Source organism: Nuphar pumila, chromosome 5 (genome assembly GCF_984573655.1).
Source record: "Nuphar pumila chromosome 5, dmNupPumi1.hap1.1, whole genome shotgun sequence".
In the NCBI taxonomy this organism is placed as follows: Eukaryota; Viridiplantae; Streptophyta; class Magnoliopsida; order Nymphaeales; family Nymphaeaceae; genus Nuphar; species Nuphar pumila.
In genome coordinates, this window is record NC_143253.1 from 128,295,489 (window position 1) to 128,316,383 (window position 20,895).

The following is a 20,895-nucleotide window of genomic DNA, read 5'->3' on the forward strand; positions in this document are numbered from 1 at the left end:
CCATGTATACTTTTTCAACGAGATTCTCATTCAGGAAAGCATTTTTGACATCTAATTGAAAGATAGGTCATGTTCTAATGGAGGCCAAGGCTATTAAAGTTCTAACAGTGGTCATACGGGCCACAGGAGCAATTGTTTCTTCATAATCGATGCCATACTCTTGGGCATATCCTTTTGCTACTAAACGGGCCTTATATCTTTCCAGGGTCCCATCACTTTTGGTTTTGACTTTGTATACCCACCTACAACCTATAGGTTTCTTACCCGGAGGGATATCTTGTATCGTCCAAGTATTGGCCTTTTCTAGTGCATCCAATTCTATTTTCATGGCTTTTATCCATTCTATATGATTTTTTGCTTGAGAATAGGATGAAGGTTCAACATATGATTGTATTAATGTAATGGCGGCCCTATACGTGGGTGAAAAAGATTCATAAGACACAAATTTTTCTGGAGGTTTAGAGATTCTAGACGTTCTTCTAGGTGAGACTTCAGAGTATTTTTGTAATGCACATGGAAGATTTTGCTCTCTACGTCTTGAATATTGTAGACTAACATCTCTATGGATTTGCTCTTCATTATCATCATTTTTAACAACAATAGGACTTTGATCATTGTCAAGGTCACATCCAACATCACATCCATTGGATTTTGAAGTTGGATCAATTAAAAACGAGTATTCAGTGACATCCTTGGATTTTTCAAATTCAAAGAAGCTTTCTTTTTCCAAAAAAGATACATTTCTTGACACATATAATTTGTCATTTTGAAAATCGAAACACCTGTAGCCTTTTTTATTATCAGCATATCCTAAAAAGGCACATGTGATTGCACGAGGAGAGAGTTTGTCATTTCTGTTGGTGAAAACAAAACATTTGCATCCAAAGACTCTTAATCTAGAATAATCTGGAGTTAAATTAACAAGCTTTTCTATTGGAGTTGTATTCTTTAATGAGGAAGATGGCATCCTATTAATGAGGTAGGTGGCAGTTAGGACCGCTTCAGCCCAAAAACTTTTTGGAACTTGATTTGCAATTAGGGCCGATTTGGTGGATTCAAACTCCGGCCTTAGACCATTCACAAATTGATAGAAATGTTCTATATCGAGTTGCTTTTGGCGAAGCTCGATGTCTTCGGCACAATGCCATTTGGGCTCAAGAAGAGCCAACTCTTCCCAAAGTTCGGACAACTCATTATAATATTCTCGAATAGTTTTATCTTTTTGAGTCATTGTCCGAACTTTATCTTGTAAATTGCATACATGTGCAATATCTTTAAGGGAATACATGTTTTTGAGGTATTCCCAAGCCTTATCGGCATGCTCAAACTTAGCTAGACTAGAGCATTTTTTAATGTCTATGCTATTGATGAGCCATGACATAATTTTTGCATGCCCTATCCTCCATTCTTTCCATTTCTTTTCATAAGTGGCTAACGCCTTACTCTTCTCTTCTTCCGTTAGAGGAACCTCTTTATCACCCTCTTTCTTGGTAAGAGATAGTTTAGGTTCCAAATCGGAACCATCCACTATACCCCATAAACCTTTTCCCAAAATGTGGTGCTTCATAATCGAAGCCCACATTACATAGTTAGTATCATTTAGCTTCATAGGAATGATGGTGATCTTATCATTGTCATCCATCTTTTACAAGGGTAAGAGAGGAATAAATAGGAGAGAGAGAGAAAAATAAAAAGAAAAGAAAAAGAGTAGACAAGGGAATAAGAGAGGATACAAAACCAAAATTTTTTGTAGCACAAGTTCGCCTTTCTTCAAACAAATCTTCTTGAGCCAAGAACAAGGTGATGAAACACCTTTTGTAAATGTGGCACGGAAATCGAGGCGGAAGCACTTCAAGATCTAAGCATTTCGTAGCTTTGATACCATGTAATGAAATGGTGGTCTTCAACAAATGCACAAATAACTCACAAACAAGTGTCTATTGGAGACACTACAAGCATGACCCTTGAAAGGGTATAAAAGGAAGAACACTTGAAAAATAAACAATACTTTATTCATGAACAAAATGCTTAAGAAGCATTATACTTTACATTGAAGGGGTTCACCCCTATATATACAAAAAAGTGGAAGAGAGAGGAGAGCTCATTTTGAGCTCTCCAAAAGAGACGTTGGATTCCAACGTCTCTTAATATAGCTGTTGGACTACAGTCCAACAACATTTATTATTATAGTTGTTGGACTATAGTCCAACAACATTTATTATAGCTGTTGGACTACAGTCCAACAGCTATTTGCACAGTCAAGTTCCAACAGGAACTTGACTAGATCAAATATCTAGTTTCTATTGAACTAGATGCTAAAAAAGAAAATAAAAAAATTAATAAAAGAAAATAATAAAAGAAAATATAATAATATTAAATAATATATATATATATATATATTATAGTTTACATTTTAACAAAAAGTTCACTGGGATGCAGCTATGATGGTTATTCGGTACTTAAAGGCATCTCCTGGTAAAGGTCTGTTGTTTAAACGAAATCCATCTTTGGACGTTGTTGCTTACACTGACGCGGATTATGCAGGATCTGTTGAAGATAGGAAGTCAACATCTGGATTTTGTGTGTTTGTGGGAGGAAATCTTGTTACCTGGAGGAGTAAGAAACAAACTGTTGTTGCCAGGTCGAGTGCTGAATCTGAATACCGAGCAATGGCCCAGACTGCAGCTGAGATTATGTGGGTAAAATCAGTCTTGATCGAGCTCCAGGAGAAAGTATCCCTACCTATGTTGATGATGTGTGACAATAGGGGCTGCTACACATATTGCCAACAATCCAGTATTTCATGAAAGGACTAAACATATTGAAGTTGACTATCACTATGTTCGCGACTTGGTTCAAGCTGGGTATATCTGCACCGATCATGTATCTTCCGAAGATCAAGTAGCTGATGTTTTTACCAAAGCCCTGGCGAGACCAAATTTCTCAAAGTGTTGTGACAAGCTCAGCATGATTGATATCTATGCTCTAGCTTGAGGGGGAGTGTTGAGACTAAGATGTTTTTAGTAAATAAGTTTTTCTAAACTAGAGGTTATTTGAATCTTATTCTTTAATGAGGGACCTGGGTGTAATTTTGTTCCTTGGACTATCTCTATTTAATATAGAGATTAGCCCTAATTGAATAACAAGTTCTATTACTCTCCAGCCGTCTCTCTCTCTCTCTCTCTCTCTCTCTCTCTCTCTCTCTCTCTCTCTCTCTCTATACCTCGGTTGTTGTGCATCTCACCCTTCCTTCAACAATAAAAAAATAAGATGAATAAACTATGGCAAATTTTACAGAACTGCGAAGGAAGAAGAGGGAGCAAATGAAACAAAACAAAAGAAACATCAAAGTAAATTTCTAAAAGGTAAAACGATTATCGGAATCGGGCATTCCTGTTGATATAGCATTAGGTGGGTCGACTCTGCTATATGCAGGTCGATCCCACAGTTGTGCCTTTGGATAAAAGAAAGGAAACAAGAAATAAAATCAAAGCTAAGAAAACGATCAAACGAGAAAAAAAAGAAAAAAAAAAGCAGGGAAAACAAAAGATTCACAGAAAATCGAAAGGGGTAGGAGGATGACTACTTACCTGTAATTGCTTCCAGAAGTTTAATTTCCTTCCTTCGATCGGAGAGAACCCAGAAAGAAAATCAGAGGAACAGGTGAAGGAGGGGATGAGATCAGGGGAAGAAGAAAGAAGGGATGCGTGAAGGGAAGAGGAGAAAAGAAATTGAGAAGAAGAAGTTGTGGAGGGGTGAAAGGCGATGCCTGAGAAGAGGCCTGGATGCCTCTTCTTATAGAAGAGATGGAAGGATCGAGAAGGAGGGAGCGGCCTCTGCGATTTTCTTTGTAACGGAAAGCCGTTAGGCTTTATTTTCAATGGAGGTCCGATGTTTTTTATGAAATTTTCAAAAGAGGATTTCATGTTTTAATGTTTTTCAAAAGGCTATTTTCCTCTAAAAATGCTTTCTTTTATGTTTCTGAGCGGAGTTCTAAAAATGCAAGGGATTTTTAGGGAAACGGGACCCAAATAAGGCTTTTGAAATTTTCTTGTAAATATTTGTTTTAGAAATTTAAAGATTTTCTGAAAATGAGGTTTTTGAGAAATACTGGGTTAAATTTGGGAATTGTTTTTCAGAAATGGATCTGGGTCCAGAAATTTTGACAAAACATTAGATTTCAGATTTTTAAATTGAGATTGGACCTGGAATTGAGAAAAACCTCTGAGAAAATATAAGGAATTTGATTTTTTTGACTTTTTTTTTTTTGAAGAATAAGAGATTCGGATTCAGAATTGGGTAAGATACGGACATTGAGCATGGATTTCAGTGAATCTGAGAAATGAATGGAAATTTGGTTAAAAATTGACCCGATTATTTAGAATAGGGAGGTCAGGGGCAAAAAGGGAATTTTTTGGAAAATTTGGGGTGTTCACACAACCCTGTTCACTTTTTTTTCCGGATGCAATGACATTCCAGTTTTCTGCTGACCTGTGATTTATTGGCTAACAAATTGTCCTTTATCGGTTTTAGTTTTTCTTTCAAAAGTATAGCAGCATTTGCTGTTATTACATTTTAGTGACAGTTGGCCCAGATGGTATACCTATCGAGGCTTGGAAATGCTTGGGAGAGAAAGGTTTAGAATGGTTGACAAATCTTTTTAACTTGATTTGGCGAACAAATAAGATGCCTAATGAGTGGAGGAAGAGTACTTTGGTGCCTTTATATAAGAATAAGGGTGATATACAAGATTGCACAAACTATCGTGGTATAAAACTCATGAGTCATACTATGAAACTTTGGGAGAGGGTGATTGAGTCTAGGTTGAGGAAGGTTGTCATGATATCGGAGAATCAATTTGGTTTTATGCCTGGAAGATCAACTATGGAAGCTATACATCTTCTTAGACAACTTATTGAAAGATATAGAGAGAGGAACAAAGATTTGCATATGGTTTTTATTGATTTAGAGAAGGCATACGATAGAGTACCTAGGGACGTTCTCTGGTGGACAATGATGAAGAAAGGTGTTTCTCTCAAGTACATTAGTATAATTAAAGATATGTATGAAGGAGTAGTAACCAATGTCCGCACTTGTGGAGGGGTGACAACCAATTTTCCGATAACGGTTGGGTTACATCAAGGATCTGCTTTAAGCCCTTTCCTATTTGCGATAGTGATGGATGAGCTTACGAGATCAATTCAAGAAAATGTACCGTGGTGTATGTTGTTTGCTGATGATATTGTTTTGATTGATGAGTCTAGAGCTGGGGTTAATGCTAAGTTAGAATTATGGAGACAGACATTGGAAGCTAGAGGTTTTAAGTTGAGTAAGAGTAAGACTGAATATATGGAATGTCGGTTTAGTAAGCAACGAAGTAGTGATGGGAGTGTAGTGAAGCTTGGTGAGCAAGATATACCGGTGAATGATTATTTCAAATATTTGGGATCCATCATTCAAAAGTATGGAGAAATTGATGGAGATGTAAATCATAGGATAAAGGTTGGGTGGATGAAATGGAAAAGTGCTACTGGAGTGCTGTGCGATCGTAGAATGCCATTGCGGTTGAAGGGAAAGTTTTATAGGACGACTATTAGACCCGCTTTACTATATGGTACAGAATGTTGGGCTGCCAAGAGACATCATATTCAAAAAATGAGTGTAGCTGAGATGCGGATGCTTAGATGGATGTGTGGAAATACAATAAAAGATAAGATTCGGAACGAAGAGATACGTAAGAAGGTAGGTGTTGCACCCATTGAAAATAAGATGCGAGAGAATCGTTTACGGTGGTTTGGACATATTCGGCGAAGGCCTAATGATGCTCCAGTTAGAAGGTTAGAGAAATGGGAAAATATATTAGTTAAAAGAGGTCGGGGTAGGCCTAGGAAGACTTGGATGGAGATGATAGGAAAGGATATGAATGCTTTGAACCTCACCAAGGACATGGCGTTGGATAGAAATGATTGGAGGAAAAGGATTCATGTGGAAGACCCAAAATGAATTTCTTTTTTGGTTCATATCGCTGACCCCAATTGTTTTGAGATGAAGGCGTAGTTGTTGTTGTTGTTGTTGTTGTTGTTGTTGTACATTTTAGTGACAGTTGCTGCTATTACATGTTAAACCAGTTAGAAGCATTGAACTTAATGTATCATACTGATTATGATTAGGGACTTGAATATCTTATTACATTGGCAGGAATCAGGAATAACTCATGACTGACAGGAAGTTTGGCAAATTTTTTTTGGTCAAAAGTAGGGGACACAATATAAATTTTCTAAATTTAGGCGGGAAACCCATTCTTAGGTTCTTGGACCTATATCATGTTTGTTAAAAGGTATCCACATTATTGTCATATTGAGGAACTGTATTAATCAAAATCCTTAAACATGAAGAGGGCTGGGTTTCTTACTGTTTTAGTTGTTCCTTTTCGGTTTCACTTTTAGTTACAATGACTATGAGTTAAGCTTGCACTGCTGTATTACTAACTTGTGGGCATTAGGATGTGATGATTAAGCATGTGTTAATGGTTAAAGGCTGCGTAAGGTGCCAAAATCATGCCTTGAAGTTTTATATATATTTGGGATATGCATTTTGAATCATGCTCATGGGATGTATTATGATTCTCAGATAGAATCCAGGAATAATAAATTAGAGATGCAATCTCTAAACAATAAGGAACTCATTGAAGAGCTTGATAAACTTCTTGAACGTTTGTGTGTTCCTTCTGAGGTATGTACTCAATTAAGCACATTTTGCACCAAGAATATTGTGCATTTATTTGTTTTTCTTTTATCTATTTGTAGCACTTGTCATTTTTATGATGTTTCTTATAACTAGGAATGTTTCTTCCCCTCTATCTCAAGTGCCTGATACATTTATTATGTTTCAGTTTGCTGTGTCTCTAACTGGAAGTTCATTTGATGAGGCACGCATGCTTCAAAATGTGGAGGCATGTGAATGGTTAACTAGTGCCTTGCGCGCTTTAGAATTGCCAAGTCTGGATCCTTGCTATGCCAATATGCGAGCTGTAGGTTTATTCCTTTACTTATTGCCTTACTAAGTTAGTTAGAACTTGTTCCAATTATAATTCTATGTTATTTATTCCCTTTTTGTGATTTGGAAAATTGGATAATGATGCATACCGAAGCACTGAAGGTAATTTGCCAATATTACTGTCATGGGGACATGTAATTGCTACTCTAAATTTTGCTTAATTTGTTGTGAAATTCAATTATTTTCTAGAATATCACACTTTCAAGAAAAGATTCATTTTTTTTCATGTTATACTAGATCATTGTGTACAAATTGAATGTCTATATCATTTGCATACTTAAGTGAAAGCAATTGGCCTTCAAGAGAACTTGGTGGAGGTATGGTTACTTAGAGCCGGACCTGTAAAGAGGCCAATGAGGCTTGGGCCTCAGGGGCCCTGGGCCCAAAAAAAAATTTAGGGGCCCATTTTTAAGGCCCGAGCTCCCCATAAAAATTTTAGGGGCCCATTTTATTGTTATTTTGATTCTTTAAAAAAAAATTCTGAGGCGCTGCCCCCGAACTCCTACTATTAATAGGGGGCCCATTTTTTTTCTCCTCTTCAGGCCTCATAAAACACAGGTACGGCTCTGTGGTTACTTTTGGCAAAGACTAGTTTTCCTTTTGGTTCTTCCTCGATTCTCATTTGTTCATGTTGATTGAAAAATATATTTGATTACATTTTTTGATTTATTATGTTTGTATTTTGGAATAAATGCATATGTACATACATAAATAGACACCTCTCTCTCTCTCTCTCTCTCTCTCTCTCTCTATCTATCTATCTATCTATCTATCTATCTATCTATCTATATATATATATATAAAGCTGTGAAATGTCACACAAACACTTCAACTATCATGCCTATCCCATATTGACATGATAAAACATTTGAACACTTCATGGACACGACGCAATGCTTCATGGGCACAGTCAAACCAGTTTCGCACAATCAACATTGTGTCATTAACTTTATCTATTTTCTTTTATTATTGTATTTAGTTATTTCATATTCACTTAAATTCTTTTTCTTTTAAAAATTGTCATCAATTACATTGCATTTCAATTTCAATTTTCTTTAATTATTTGATGTTCTTAATTATAGCCATTTAGAATTGTTGTTTATACATACACACATGCATCTATGTTTGTGTACAGCTATGTCCCTTGTGTTAATGATTGAAAATTATCGAATCGTACCAAGAGCATCCGCATTGTGTCCCGCTCCCCGCATCCATATCGGTATCCATGTGACATAGCTAGGTGAAAAACCTTACAGCCAGAAAGAAACTATCTATTTGACTTATGTCAAGTAATACGTGGAGTTCTGGTATTGCAGTAAAAGCATGCAAGACGTATATATATATATATATATATATATATATATATATATATATATATATATATATATGTCACACAGACTCGGCTCCAAGGTCGACGCACCCGCATCGACACGCAACGACACGGGTGCGGCTCGGACTCGGTCAACCCGACCTTGGGTGCGGTCAATGCACCCAGGGTCATTTTGGTCCATTTTTTGGATTTTTTTTTTTAATTTTCTGGGCTACAGAATTTAAAAAAAAAAATCTTGGGGGGAGGGGGGGGGCGCTGCACAGTCACAAACTGTGACTGTGCTGTGTCTTTGCATTTTTTTTTTAAATATATATATATATATATATATATATATATATATATATATATATATATATATATATATATATATATATAGCCGAGTCCCCGTGTCCAAAAATTTTAAAATCGCGCCGCACCCGCACCCGCACCCATGTGACATATATATATATATATATATATATATATATATATATATATATATATATATATATATATATAGAGAGAGAGAGAGAGAGAGAGAGAGAGAGAGTGCTGCTAGAATATGAGAACTGGTGTGTGAACCCAGATTTTCATGTTTTTTTTTTGTTTTTTCCTTAAATCTGACCATATAGATGCAATCAACATGCTCATTTTTAAAGGGACTAGCTCTTGATCATCCGATTGTGATGTATAAGCATGACTTTTTAAGGCTTCTAAATATTCAAGTATCAAAAAATCATGTTTTTTTTGGTAAAAAAAAATGATCCGACAGTCGATTCCTAGAAAATGTTCCATGTTGAACGCATTTGCGGGGTTGGATTTTCCAAAAAAAATCATAAAAAATGCTTAGTTCATACTCTAATTCTCATATTCTAGTGGCCCTATATATATTCGCTCTTGTCTTTAGGTTTTTATTATTTTTGTAACAACTACGCCTTCATCCCAAAACAATTGGGGTCGGTGATATGAACCAAAAAAGAAAATCATTCTGGGTCATTCTTCTACATTTAAGCTTATCATTAATTGGCATCTTTTAAATCTTGACCTTTATTCATGGTAATATAATGGGCATCAACAGACATTTTCCTTTCAAGCCAGAAGTTTCTGTGCTTGCGTGCACATCTTTGTGCATATGTTTGTATATAAATTTATTTATTCAGATAAAAAGAGTTTCAAATTCTTTTCATAATATGAATTCAATTTTCTCCTGAAATACTTTGTAGTATCAATTTTCTCCTGAAATACTTTGTAGTACAGTTCACAAGTGGCATTAGCTGGTCTCTTGGCCCACCACTCATCAAACAATTTAGATAAAAGGGTATACAAAAAATTGCTAAAGGTTTGTCAATGAATTATCAAATGGTTTTCAGTTTACTGAGAAGCCTAGAACTTTTCTTAAACTATTTTTTTATTATCTTACATTTCTTTCTAAATTAATTAGCATTTGTGTTCCTTGGAACTTCGTGTGTTTTACAGGTTAAGGAGAAGCGTTTAGAACTTGAAAAGTTGAAGGCAACATTTGTTAAACAAGCTTCTGAATTCTTGAGAAATTACTTTACTAGTTTAGTGGATTTTATGATCAGTGACAAGAGTTATTTCTCTCAGGTAGTTCTCTTTGAGTTTTTTTTTGTTATAGAAAACTTAGTGTATTTTATAGAAACTATTACAGGTTATCGAGTTTAACTGTAGGTTGTCCATTTGAATGGTTGCAGCGAGGGCAGTTGAAGAGGCCTGACCATGCTGATTTGCGATACAAATGCAGGACATATGCACGACTTCTGCAGCACCTGAAGGTTACACTTTTTTGTAAAATGGCATGCATATGGTACAATCTTTTGTATTTGCAAGGTGTTAACTATATATATTTTTTTCAGAGTCTTGATAAGAGTTGCTTGGGTCCTCTGAGGAAAGAATATTGTCGTTCACTTAACTTGCTGTTTCGTAGAGAGGTTAGGAGTTCTTTCTTAATGTTGTCATTTTCTCTTCTCTTCATATTTCATAACATGAGCATGTCACTCTAATAATGTTCTTATTTAGTTTATTTAATTACTATTTTGCTTGGCCAACTGTATTATTCTTGCTAGTTTCATTTAGTGATGGATACATGTTGGTTTCAAGAAAATTATCTTTGTCCTTTTAAATCATGACTGTGTTAAAATATATTGTTATTACATATATATATATATATATAGATAGATATATATATATATATATATAGATATTGTAATACCCACTACGGGTAAAATAGTCTTTTCTCATGTGACATGTATATTCATTAGGGATATGCTTTTCTTCTTTTTATTTTTCCTTTTTTTATTTACTTTTTCCTTTTATCCTAATAGGAGGGAGGGGTCCACCATAGAGACGTTGGACACCTCCAACTGTCCTAAATATGACAGTTGGAAGGGCTTCAAAGACTCTATGGGAGCCCCTCCTTGGGTCCTTTTTGTGTATGAATAAGGGGCTTTGCCCTTCTTAAGCTTGTTTAAGCTTTTCTTAATAAAAGTTCTCATATTTTGTAGCTCTCTTTCTCTCGTTTTTGTGTTTGTGCATTGCCACTTTGTGGCTTATTGTATTTTTGCTCATTAGTGGCTCATTGCTTGTATGCTTATGCATCTCTTAGTCACTTAGTGACATTATCTTTTCTCATTAGTGTTTCATGACATGGTATCAGGGCCTTGGTTGTGAAAGCATCATTGGAATACTCTTACTTACGTTTGAGTAAATTTTTAAGTGTCATTCTTTTGTTCTTCACCAAATTCCTCCAAGATGGCTGACAACAAAAAGATCGATCTTTCATTCAAATTGAATGGAACAAATTATAGAATGTGGGCGACCGCTATAAAAAACAACCTCAAAGGTAAAAAGACTTTGGGGATATGTATATGGAACATGGTTGCCAGTTGAGGAAGCGGGAGCGGGAAGCGATACGGGAAGTGGGAAGCGAGGCACTTTCAAAATTTTAGGAAGCGGGAAGTGTGGGACCACTTAGGAGCGATTCGGAAATCGTCTCGGAAGCGACCTAGGAAGTGAACCGGAAGCGAAAAAAAATTAAAAATACAAAAAAAAAATGAAAAAAAATGGGGGAAGCAAGGGGAAGCGAGGGGGAAGCGTGATGGGAAGCGCGCTTTCCATTAAAGGGAAGCGTGTTTCCCATTTAAAAGTGGTGCTTCCCTGCACGCTTCGGAAGAGCGACGTTTCGTGCTTCCGAAGCGCGCTTTCCCTTTTACTTAGGCGCTTCCGGTAACTCTGATATGGAACCATTCCGGAACTACAATTGAAGCTTACAAAAAATGAGGAAAATGAAGAAAAGGCTTTGAATGAAGAAGAGAAGGCTAAAGCTATTCAAGAGTACTAATCTAAAGTTGAAGATTGGGAAAGTGAGCATGCCAAAATATTGGCATGGTTCATGAATAATGTGAAGCTCAAAATATGCACCAATCTTGCCGAATTTAAGAAAGCAAATGAAGCTTGGTTCTCTATGAAAGGTATGTACATTAAAAAAGACCTTGCTAGACATTTCTTTTTGCAAGAAAAAATAAGATGAACCAAGTAAGGGGATATGAGCATTAGAGACTACTATAATGCTCTATTACCATTATGGGATGAACTTGCTCTTCTCGAACTACAATGAGAAGAAAGTGCTATTGCTATGAGGCAAGAGCAAATGGAGAGAGAGAGGTTCTTTCAATTTATTCATGGGCTTCGTCCCGAATTTGAACAACTAAGAGGGTTCCTTCTTCATAGGGCTTCTACCCCTCTTAATGAAATTTTAGCCGATTTATGCTAAGAAGAAACATGCTTGGCTCTCAAGAAAGATATCGATGAGGTCTATGCGGTATCTAGACCGGAAAATAATATGACATACAAACCTTCTCATTTTTGGAAAAATAACAATGGTGGAGGAAGAAAAATTATTTGTCACCATTGTAATGAATTGGGTCATCTTCGACCGGATTGTCCTAAACTCAAAAGAAAGGTGGCTTCCGTTGGAGAGTGTCCAAGCAATTCAAGTGAAGAATAAAAAAGAGATAGAGATATAAAGGACTCCATTGCACAATTTACCAAAACTTTCCAACAATTCATAAGGATCAACTTTTCCGCACCTTCCACCTTCGGTGCCGCAATCTCATCAATTTCCAGTATGTCTTCTTGGATTCTTGCTTTGGGTGCCTCTTTCCACATGACTCTGAATGCATCTCTTTTGTCAAAACCAAGTCTCAATTCTTTTAAATCCTTCGTTTTCACGGTCGATGGAACATCATTAGATGTTGAAGGAATGAGAAACCTTGAAAAAGTTTATGGCCAAAACAAAGAATTTCATGTTCCAAAAATTAGAATCATTCCAAAACTTAATTTAAATATTTTTTCGGTCTCTCAAATCACCGATTTTAGATGTAGTGTCTATTTTTCACCAACCAATTGCTATGTGCAGGATCTCCGGTCCGAGAAGCGGATTGGGCAAGGCCATAGAAAAGGAGACCTATATTACATGGATTTTTTGTCTTTGCCATCCAAATCTTTTTGTAATCATGTTCAATCTAAAGATCTTGAGACTTGGCATAAAAGGCTTGATCACCCTAGTATTTCTAGGTTGTATCTTTTTTCAGTTTTGAAAAAATTTTGTAACGAAAAAATATTTACTTGCAATGATTATATTCTTGAGAAAATGCATTCGCTTTCGTATCCACATAGCAATTTTATTTTAAAAAAACATTTGAACTAGTGCATTCAGATGTATGGGGACCGGCACCTGTTATGTCTAAAGGAGGTTATTCCTATTATATTGTCTTTATTGATGATTTTACTAGATACACATGGGTTTATTTTATCAAAAACAATTACGATGTATTTTTCAATTTTAAAGAATTTCATGTTCACATTCAAAATCAATTTCAAAACAACATAGTCATTTTTAGATCTGATTTCGGAGAAGAATACATGTCAAAAAAATTTTTAAATTATCTTAAACTAAAAGGCATTATACATCAAAGATCTTGTCCAAAAACTCCTCAACAAAATGGTCTTACCGAGAGGAAACATAGGCATCTCATTGAAACAACAAGGACTTCTTGTTTCTAAAAATGTTTCAAAGAACTTTTGGGCCGAAGCCACTTATCTCATAAATCGAATGCCTTCTTTAAAAATGTCTCTCCTTTTGAAAATTTGTTCAAAATATCTTCAGATTTTAAAAGATTGAGAGTTTTTGGTTGTAAGTGTTTTGTTCTTTTTGAAAGACAAGATAAACTATCACCAAAAACTCTTGAGCGTGCTTGTATTAGCTATGGTGAAAATAGAAAAGGTTATAAATATTATGATATAAAAAACAACAAACTTTATATATCAAGAAATGTGACCTTTCTTGAAGAACAAAATGGTTTTGAAATTCAAAAATCTAAAGAAGAGATTGACTACTTTTTTCTATTTGACTTATTACCTAGAAATGAGTCTAAAAGTGATTTAATTTGTGATCATACTTGTGATGACAATTCTCATCAAAATGTTGATTTATCACATCAAATTGTTGATTCTCACAATGAGAATTCTAATGATATACATGTGTATACTCGGCGTGAGGGCAATGAACCTCAAAGTGCTTTCGATATATACTCTCAAAACACCTCCTTAGAAGATTAAGTTGAAGAAACCCAACCTAGGTGATCTTCTAGGAGTAGTAGACCTCCACAAAAATTTGTGTCATATGATTCCTTTTCTCCAAATTATAGAACTTGTTTAATGATGATACATTCCTATCATGAGCTTTCCAATTTTAAAGAGGCTAAGCAATATCCACATTGGGTTGATGCTATAAGACTTGAACTAGAAGCCCTTAACAAAGCCAATACTTGGACCATCGTAAATCAACCATTAAACAAAAAAGCTATTGGATGTAGATGAGTTTATAAGGTCAAAATCAAGAGCGATGAGACAATAGAAAGATACAAAGCTAGGTTAGTATCTAAAGGATACACTTAAGAATATAGAATCGATTATAAGGAAACCTTTGCCTCAGTTGCTAAGATGACTTGTGTAAGAACCTTGATAGCTTTAGCATCTATTAAATAATGGCCTATTTATCAACTCGATGTTAAAAATGCATTTTTAAATGAGAATCTTTGTGAAGAAGTATTTATGGATCCTCCGCCGGGTCTTAAGAATGGTAAAGGAAAAATTCTCAAACTTACCAAAGCCCTTGATCTTTTTAGTAAAGTTGTTTTTGCTAATGGTTTTACAATGATAAAAAGAGAATTGAATTTATTAAAAATATTCTAAAAAATAATTTTGATATGTCTGACCTTGGCTTTTTAAGGTATTTTTTAGGGATCAAAATTGCATATTGCCCTCGGGGGTATGTTCTATCTCAGATGAAGCTTGCATCAGACATTATTGCTCGGTCTGGATTAACTGACGAAAAGAAAGTGGAAACTCTCAAAGTAATCAACGCCAAGATGAGAGCCAATGATGAAACTCCTTTAGAAGATCTCACTCCTTATCATCAGTTGATTGGATCACTCACATATATGTCTATTACCAGGCTAGATATTACTCATGTTGTTCACAGTGTAAGCCAATTCCAAACTACTCCTACTTCGATTTACATGGCGACTGTCATGAGAATTATCAAATATTTAAAGGAAACCATAACAAAAAGGTTATTCTTATCTTCTTTTTCATCTCCTAATTTAATTGCTTATATTGATTATGATTGGGGGGTAACTCTAATAATCATATTTCTACAATAGGTTACTGTGTTTTTCTTGGAGAATCATTAATCTCTTGGAGATGTACGAAACAACAGAAAATGTCCCTTTCTTCCACAGAGGATGCCTACTGAGTGATGACCATCACTACTCCTAAACTTGTCTGGCTGAGAAGTTTGCTCAAAGATATGAGTGTTTCTTTCTCTACTCCTTCGAAGTTGTGTTGCGACAACAAGAGTGTTATTTACATTGCTAGTAACCATACCTTCCATGAACGAACAAAGCATATGGAGGAAGATTGTCACTATGTTCGCAATGAATTCTTACGGGGTATCATTCAACTATCCTATGTCACTTCATAGTATCAGCTAGCGGACTTCTTCACCAAAGCATTAACATCGCTTCGTTTCTACTTTCTCCTCAACAAACTCTCGGTGATCTCACCGTGTGTTTGAGGGGGGTGTTAAATATATATATATATATATATATATATATATATATATATATATATATATATATATATATATATATATATATATATATATATATATATATTGTAATACCCACTAGGGGTAAAATAGTCTTTTCACATATAACACACATATCCATTAGGGATATGCTTTTCTTCTTCTTCTTTCCTTTTTTTATTTATTTTTCCTTTTATCCTAATAGGAGGAGTCTACCATAGCAACATTGGGCCCCTCCAACGATCATGAGGGGCTCCGACGACTCTATGGGAGCCCCTCCTTGGGTCCCTTTTGTGTATAAATAAGGGGCTTTGCCCCCATGTAATTCTTAAGCTTGTTTAAGCTTTTCTTAATAAAAGTTTTCATATTTTGTAGCTCTTTTTCTCTCATTTTTGTGTTTGTCCGTTGCCACTTTGTTGCTTATTGTATTTTTGCCCATTAGTGGCCAATTGCTTGTATGCTTGTGCATCTCTTAGTCACTTAGTGACATTATCTTTTCTCATTAGTATTTCATGACAGACGGGGGTTGGAAGTTGGAACCATTATCTATTCAGTAATGTACAAACAAATTGGAGATCAATTTAATGATAATATCCTCTAATCTAGAGGCATGCATTTGTCAATATCATTTGATTGCCCATCCTTGTAACATGGACACCCCTAAAAGGGCATCAAACATGTGCCAATACAGGTGTGACACTTGCACACGGGTTCTACAATATAAGGTATGGTCAATCACCTGGGTCCATTTTTGTTCGAAACTGGACTCTGCCAACCCTAACTGTGAGTAATTTTGTATATATATATATATATATATATATATATATATATATATATATATATATATATATATATATATCCTACTTGCATCCCAGCACATATTTTTTTTGGAATTGCCATGTCGCATCCATGGCACCTGCACTGGCATCGGCACCCACACCTATGTGACATGGTGCTCCATGCTATAACTTCCTTTTCAAGCAATCTAACATGGGTGGATCTTCAAGAAAATTAAAAGAAAGATGAGAAACTTCAACATGATTGGAATTTCTATAATGATCCTTTTCTTTTTTGTTGAACAAATTATCTTCTAAATATAATGCACCATCCAATGCTTTCTTAAAGTCAGCGTTGTAAATATCATTTCATATTGTACGGTATGATATGGTGTAGCGTAGTATTGCTATCCCATGCAATATGATATACTCCCTTGAATCAGAAAATGCAGTGTATCAGACCGTATCAGTCCGTATCGGACCATATCACATTGTATCATATGATACATACCTTATCGTAAGATATAGCTATTTTTTCACATTCTTTGTTGAAAATTTTTAGGTAATTAATTTGGATCTTTTCACTTTTAGTGACAATTGGTTACATAAGGGTTTAGTAGAGTCCTATTAACTTATTTCATAAGCTATGAGAACAAAAAAAAACTTGAATTTTTTTCTTAATTTATTGTGATTAGTGAAGACAAGAAAGAAGAAAAGTATTATTATGGAAGAGCACACATTATCTCTTTGTGATCATATTTTTAATTTTTATAGTTATTTTAAAATTTATTTAATTTTGGATTTATGTGATTGTTATAGTCTGTTTACTTAAAACTTTTTGCTTTTGTTTGTTATCTAATGTGACTCTTTAATAGTAAACCTTTTGTTTTGTTAGTTTGTTACAATATCGTTTGATATGTTATAGTAGTACATGTGTATGTTTAATTGTTCATAATACTTAAATTTGATTTCTTTTTTTAATTTCATTCTATGTTTTTCTAATTTTTTTTGGAAAGTTTTCTAATTATTTTTATTTTTAATTTTTTAAAATAGTTTTTTTTTTGTATCTTATGATACGGTATGATACACCCATATTGCCAGCCCTTACATACGGGTTCCGGTATGATAATTACCATTGCTTAAAGCTGATTAGCCAAAACATGTTCATGTTAATTTTCAATTTGCATTTAGCATTTGAACTTCTCTTCACCTTGGTTGAGACTTCCGTAATCCTTTAATAGAAAGCTAACTGATGGTAGTCATTGTTATCATCTCATTTTTTACTCGAATGTACCACATCAAACTCATCTCAGCTAGGTTGATGTTCCCCTGATTCTTTGATAGCAGCCTTAACTTCTAACTGTGAATATTTTACTTGAGCCCATATCGTTGGAATAATATTGTACTCCCATTATACAAACTTTTAGATGCTGCTATTTCCTTTACCATTTTGTTCAGAACTCCCAGTTGGACAAAGGGGTTGATAATGTGAATAATCATCAAAAGTATTGCAATCAACCTTTCTTGCAAACCTATTTACATGGGCCATATCTGGTCTCTAGCATATTTCTTGAATTTTGTTATACATATTAAAACTTTCTATTCATCTTAGATGAATAGCATGATACTTTCATTGTAGTAGCTGTCAGTAGGTACCTGGATCTGGGAAGTCTCTTCTGGATGGCTCTTCTTTCTTCATGTTTCGTAGTTTGGTTTTTTGCTTTATCATTTACATATTGTGGGGATTGTTCACTGAAGAAATATGTAACCTTGGGGGTGGTTGAGATTTCCAAGATTTATAAAGAGAAGGAACATAGCAACCTTCGTGGACATCTTTTAACCGAATGTTTGTGTACAAGCAATTCTTTTTATATTAGCATTCGTATTTATACTATCTCTAATTCAATCTTTAAAGGTACTGAATAGTTGTCATTCGCCCTATTGTTATGAGGTCTTTCCTTTGCATTATTTTCTGAAATATAGAATTTCTATATGTAGTAAGATAAACTTTACTGAGGTGATTTGTAGTCTTTCAGGCTCGTGAGTTTGCAAGTGAACTTCGTGCAAGTACCAAAGCATCAAGAAATCCTACTCTCTGGCTTGAAGCTTCTGTAGGTTCCAGTCAAGTGGCAGCTAGTGCAGATACTTCTTCAGTCTCTGAAGCATATTCAAAAATGCTTACTATTTTTGTTCCTCTACTTGTTGATGAGGTGAACTTATCATTTACAATTATTCATCTAGAAATATACCATTAAGAATTTTCTTAGATGCACTGCAAGACTAATCTTCTTTGTTATGTTACAGAGTTCCTTCTTTGCACATTTTATGTGCTTTGAGGTCTTAGCCCTTGTTCCACAGGGAGCTCTATCTACTACTGTTGACAAGGTTGGTTCTTACAATGATGACCTTAATGATGAAGATCTAAGTCCCATGGACCCTGATGGGAATGATGTCAAGCCTGGTAATTTTCCATGTTTTTTCTTTGAATGCTTTACATAGTTATCTTTGAAAAAGTAGTTAATTGTATGGTTTTTGTTAATTGCCTATTTTGCAGGCAAAGATGCTGCTGAGTTGGAAACATTGAATGAAGCTCTCAAAGATTTGCTTGATGGTATACAGGTACTTTTTGTTCTAGTAATTATCTAGTTTTAAATTTTGAGTCATGATTGTCTTCAGCAACTGTTTTCTGGTTCTCAAGACCATCATAAATGGATTAGAAAGATTGGTAACAGGAAGCTGCTTACTGAGGAAGAGTTAGTCTCTAAGTTTTCTGGCTGGTATAGAGCTCATATTGGCAGACACAAACTTACTGTACAGGTCAAAAAACCTTGGATGTGGAATCTTGTTCTGAATATAAGGATGATTAGTTAAGAGGTTGCTTATGCTTCTTATAATGCCAGACACATGCCAATTAGAATTTAGAACCAAAAATTATACTTGGAAAATATGGGCATTCGATACTTGAAGAATGAGAGTAGTGTTGAAAAGCCTAGAGTTTGGGAGCTCTGTGGTAGTGTACAAAGGTCAAATCTATCTTTGTCACTTCCATGTATATGTTCATAGATTGTATTACTATTATCTCATTTTTTCCTTACAGGGATTGGTACCTCAAAAAATAAGGATAACCATTCTTACAGAAATATCATGCTTTTATTGCAATATTTTTGTGATATTCCCAATCTTGCTCCAAAACGGTGATATCTTTGAAGTTCTTGCAATATGAAATATGTCCTATATCTGTGATTGATATGTGTATATGTAATGTGTCTTGCATGTGTTCATGCCCGTGCATGTGTTTTTATAAAAGGGCTTGAAGGAAAATTTTTAGATAGAAAAATTAAAAAATGAGGCTATCACCCTGTCAGGTTGAGGCTTAAGCCTCACACTATGGAGCAAGCTATATCCCTTATGATGCACAACTCTCAAGTAGAGGGGTATTAGCCTAGTAGCCCATTAAAAGGACAGTCAGGCTGGGCCAGCCCATGGCCTGTCAGTGAGTTGGTCAAGCCCCACCCAGATATGTAGATCCAAACTGACCTAGCCTGAACTGGGCTTAGGCTGTTCCCTCCTGTCAACTGTCTGGGCTTGACCAGGCTGCACTCGTGAGGGGTTGGTGGGACTCATCCATGATACAGGCCACACCAGCCCATTGCTCACCCCTATCTTAAGGCTTAGGAGAGCCACTCTTCTCTACTGTAGCACTAACCTAACCATTCCTCTTGCCTTGCTTGTAGCTTGTGGCGTGAGGCTTGCACCCTGCTATGAGCTTGTACTCCTTAATCCTTGAATGAAGTTCTCGTGGTCATGTTTCTGTTTATGTAAAACTGTATTTAGTGTTACTGCAGATGCATGTGTATTCTGACCCTTTCAGCAAATAAAATGTTCTTGTGATCTTAGGTCTCAATATGTTTGCTTATGTCTGGCATACCTTGTTATATTGCTTGACTAATTGCTCCGTTCTGGTTTTCTTCAGATAGAGTATGTTTATATCATCATGTTTTTTGTTTAATTCTTTATTGGTTCATATATATGCATGAATTGAAAGCTATGTCATACGGGCTCTTCTAACAGGGCACCGCACCTACGTCGCACGGGTGCGACACTTGGACACAGCTTCCTTTGTGTTAGGTGAAGTCAACCACACTGAGGTCCATTTCTATCCAAAAGTAGATTCAGTTAACCCTAATCAAGTTCATTTTTTTCTATATTATATATATAAATACATAAATGCACACAAATACACACGTAGTGTTAACTTAAAACTGTTAAAAGTTATATATATATATATATATATATATATATATATATATATATATATATATATATATATATATATATATATATATAATTACTCCCCGCACCCAAGTTTTTTTAAAGTACCGCATCTGCACCCGTACCTATGTGACATAGATTGAAAGCGATGTTTTGCTCTTAGGCTCAATGTGTTTGCTTGTATCTGAAATATGATGTTGTATTAGGTGTTCCTTTCTGGTTTTCTTTAGATTCATATCATCATGTTCATTGTTTGAAAATTCTGTTGTTCTTTGTTGGATTATATGTATGCAAAAAACGTATTTGGTAGTGCT

The 20,895-nt window shown here is 35.2% G+C and overlaps 1 protein-coding gene across 1 annotated transcript in view; it reads left to right on the forward strand.

Moving 5' to 3' along the window:
• The window catches only part of LOC149838652 (exocyst complex component SEC3A-like), a 154,535-nt gene that overhangs the window by 118,719 nt on the left and 14,921 nt on the right, over positions 1-20,895 (forward strand). Inside the window, exons 9-16 of the mRNA XM_090006726.1 lie at positions 6,631-6,732; positions 6,893-7,030; positions 9,842-9,970; positions 10,078-10,158; positions 10,240-10,314; positions 18,346-18,519; positions 18,614-18,770; positions 18,864-18,928. Of these exons, the coding sequence (XP_089862852.1) occupies positions 6,631-6,732; positions 6,893-7,030; positions 9,842-9,970; positions 10,078-10,158; positions 10,240-10,314; positions 18,346-18,519; positions 18,614-18,770; positions 18,864-18,928 (921 nt within the window). The remainder of the gene's footprint in view (positions 1-6,630; positions 6,733-6,892; positions 7,031-9,841; positions 9,971-10,077; positions 10,159-10,239; positions 10,315-18,345; positions 18,520-18,613; positions 18,771-18,863; positions 18,929-20,895) is intronic.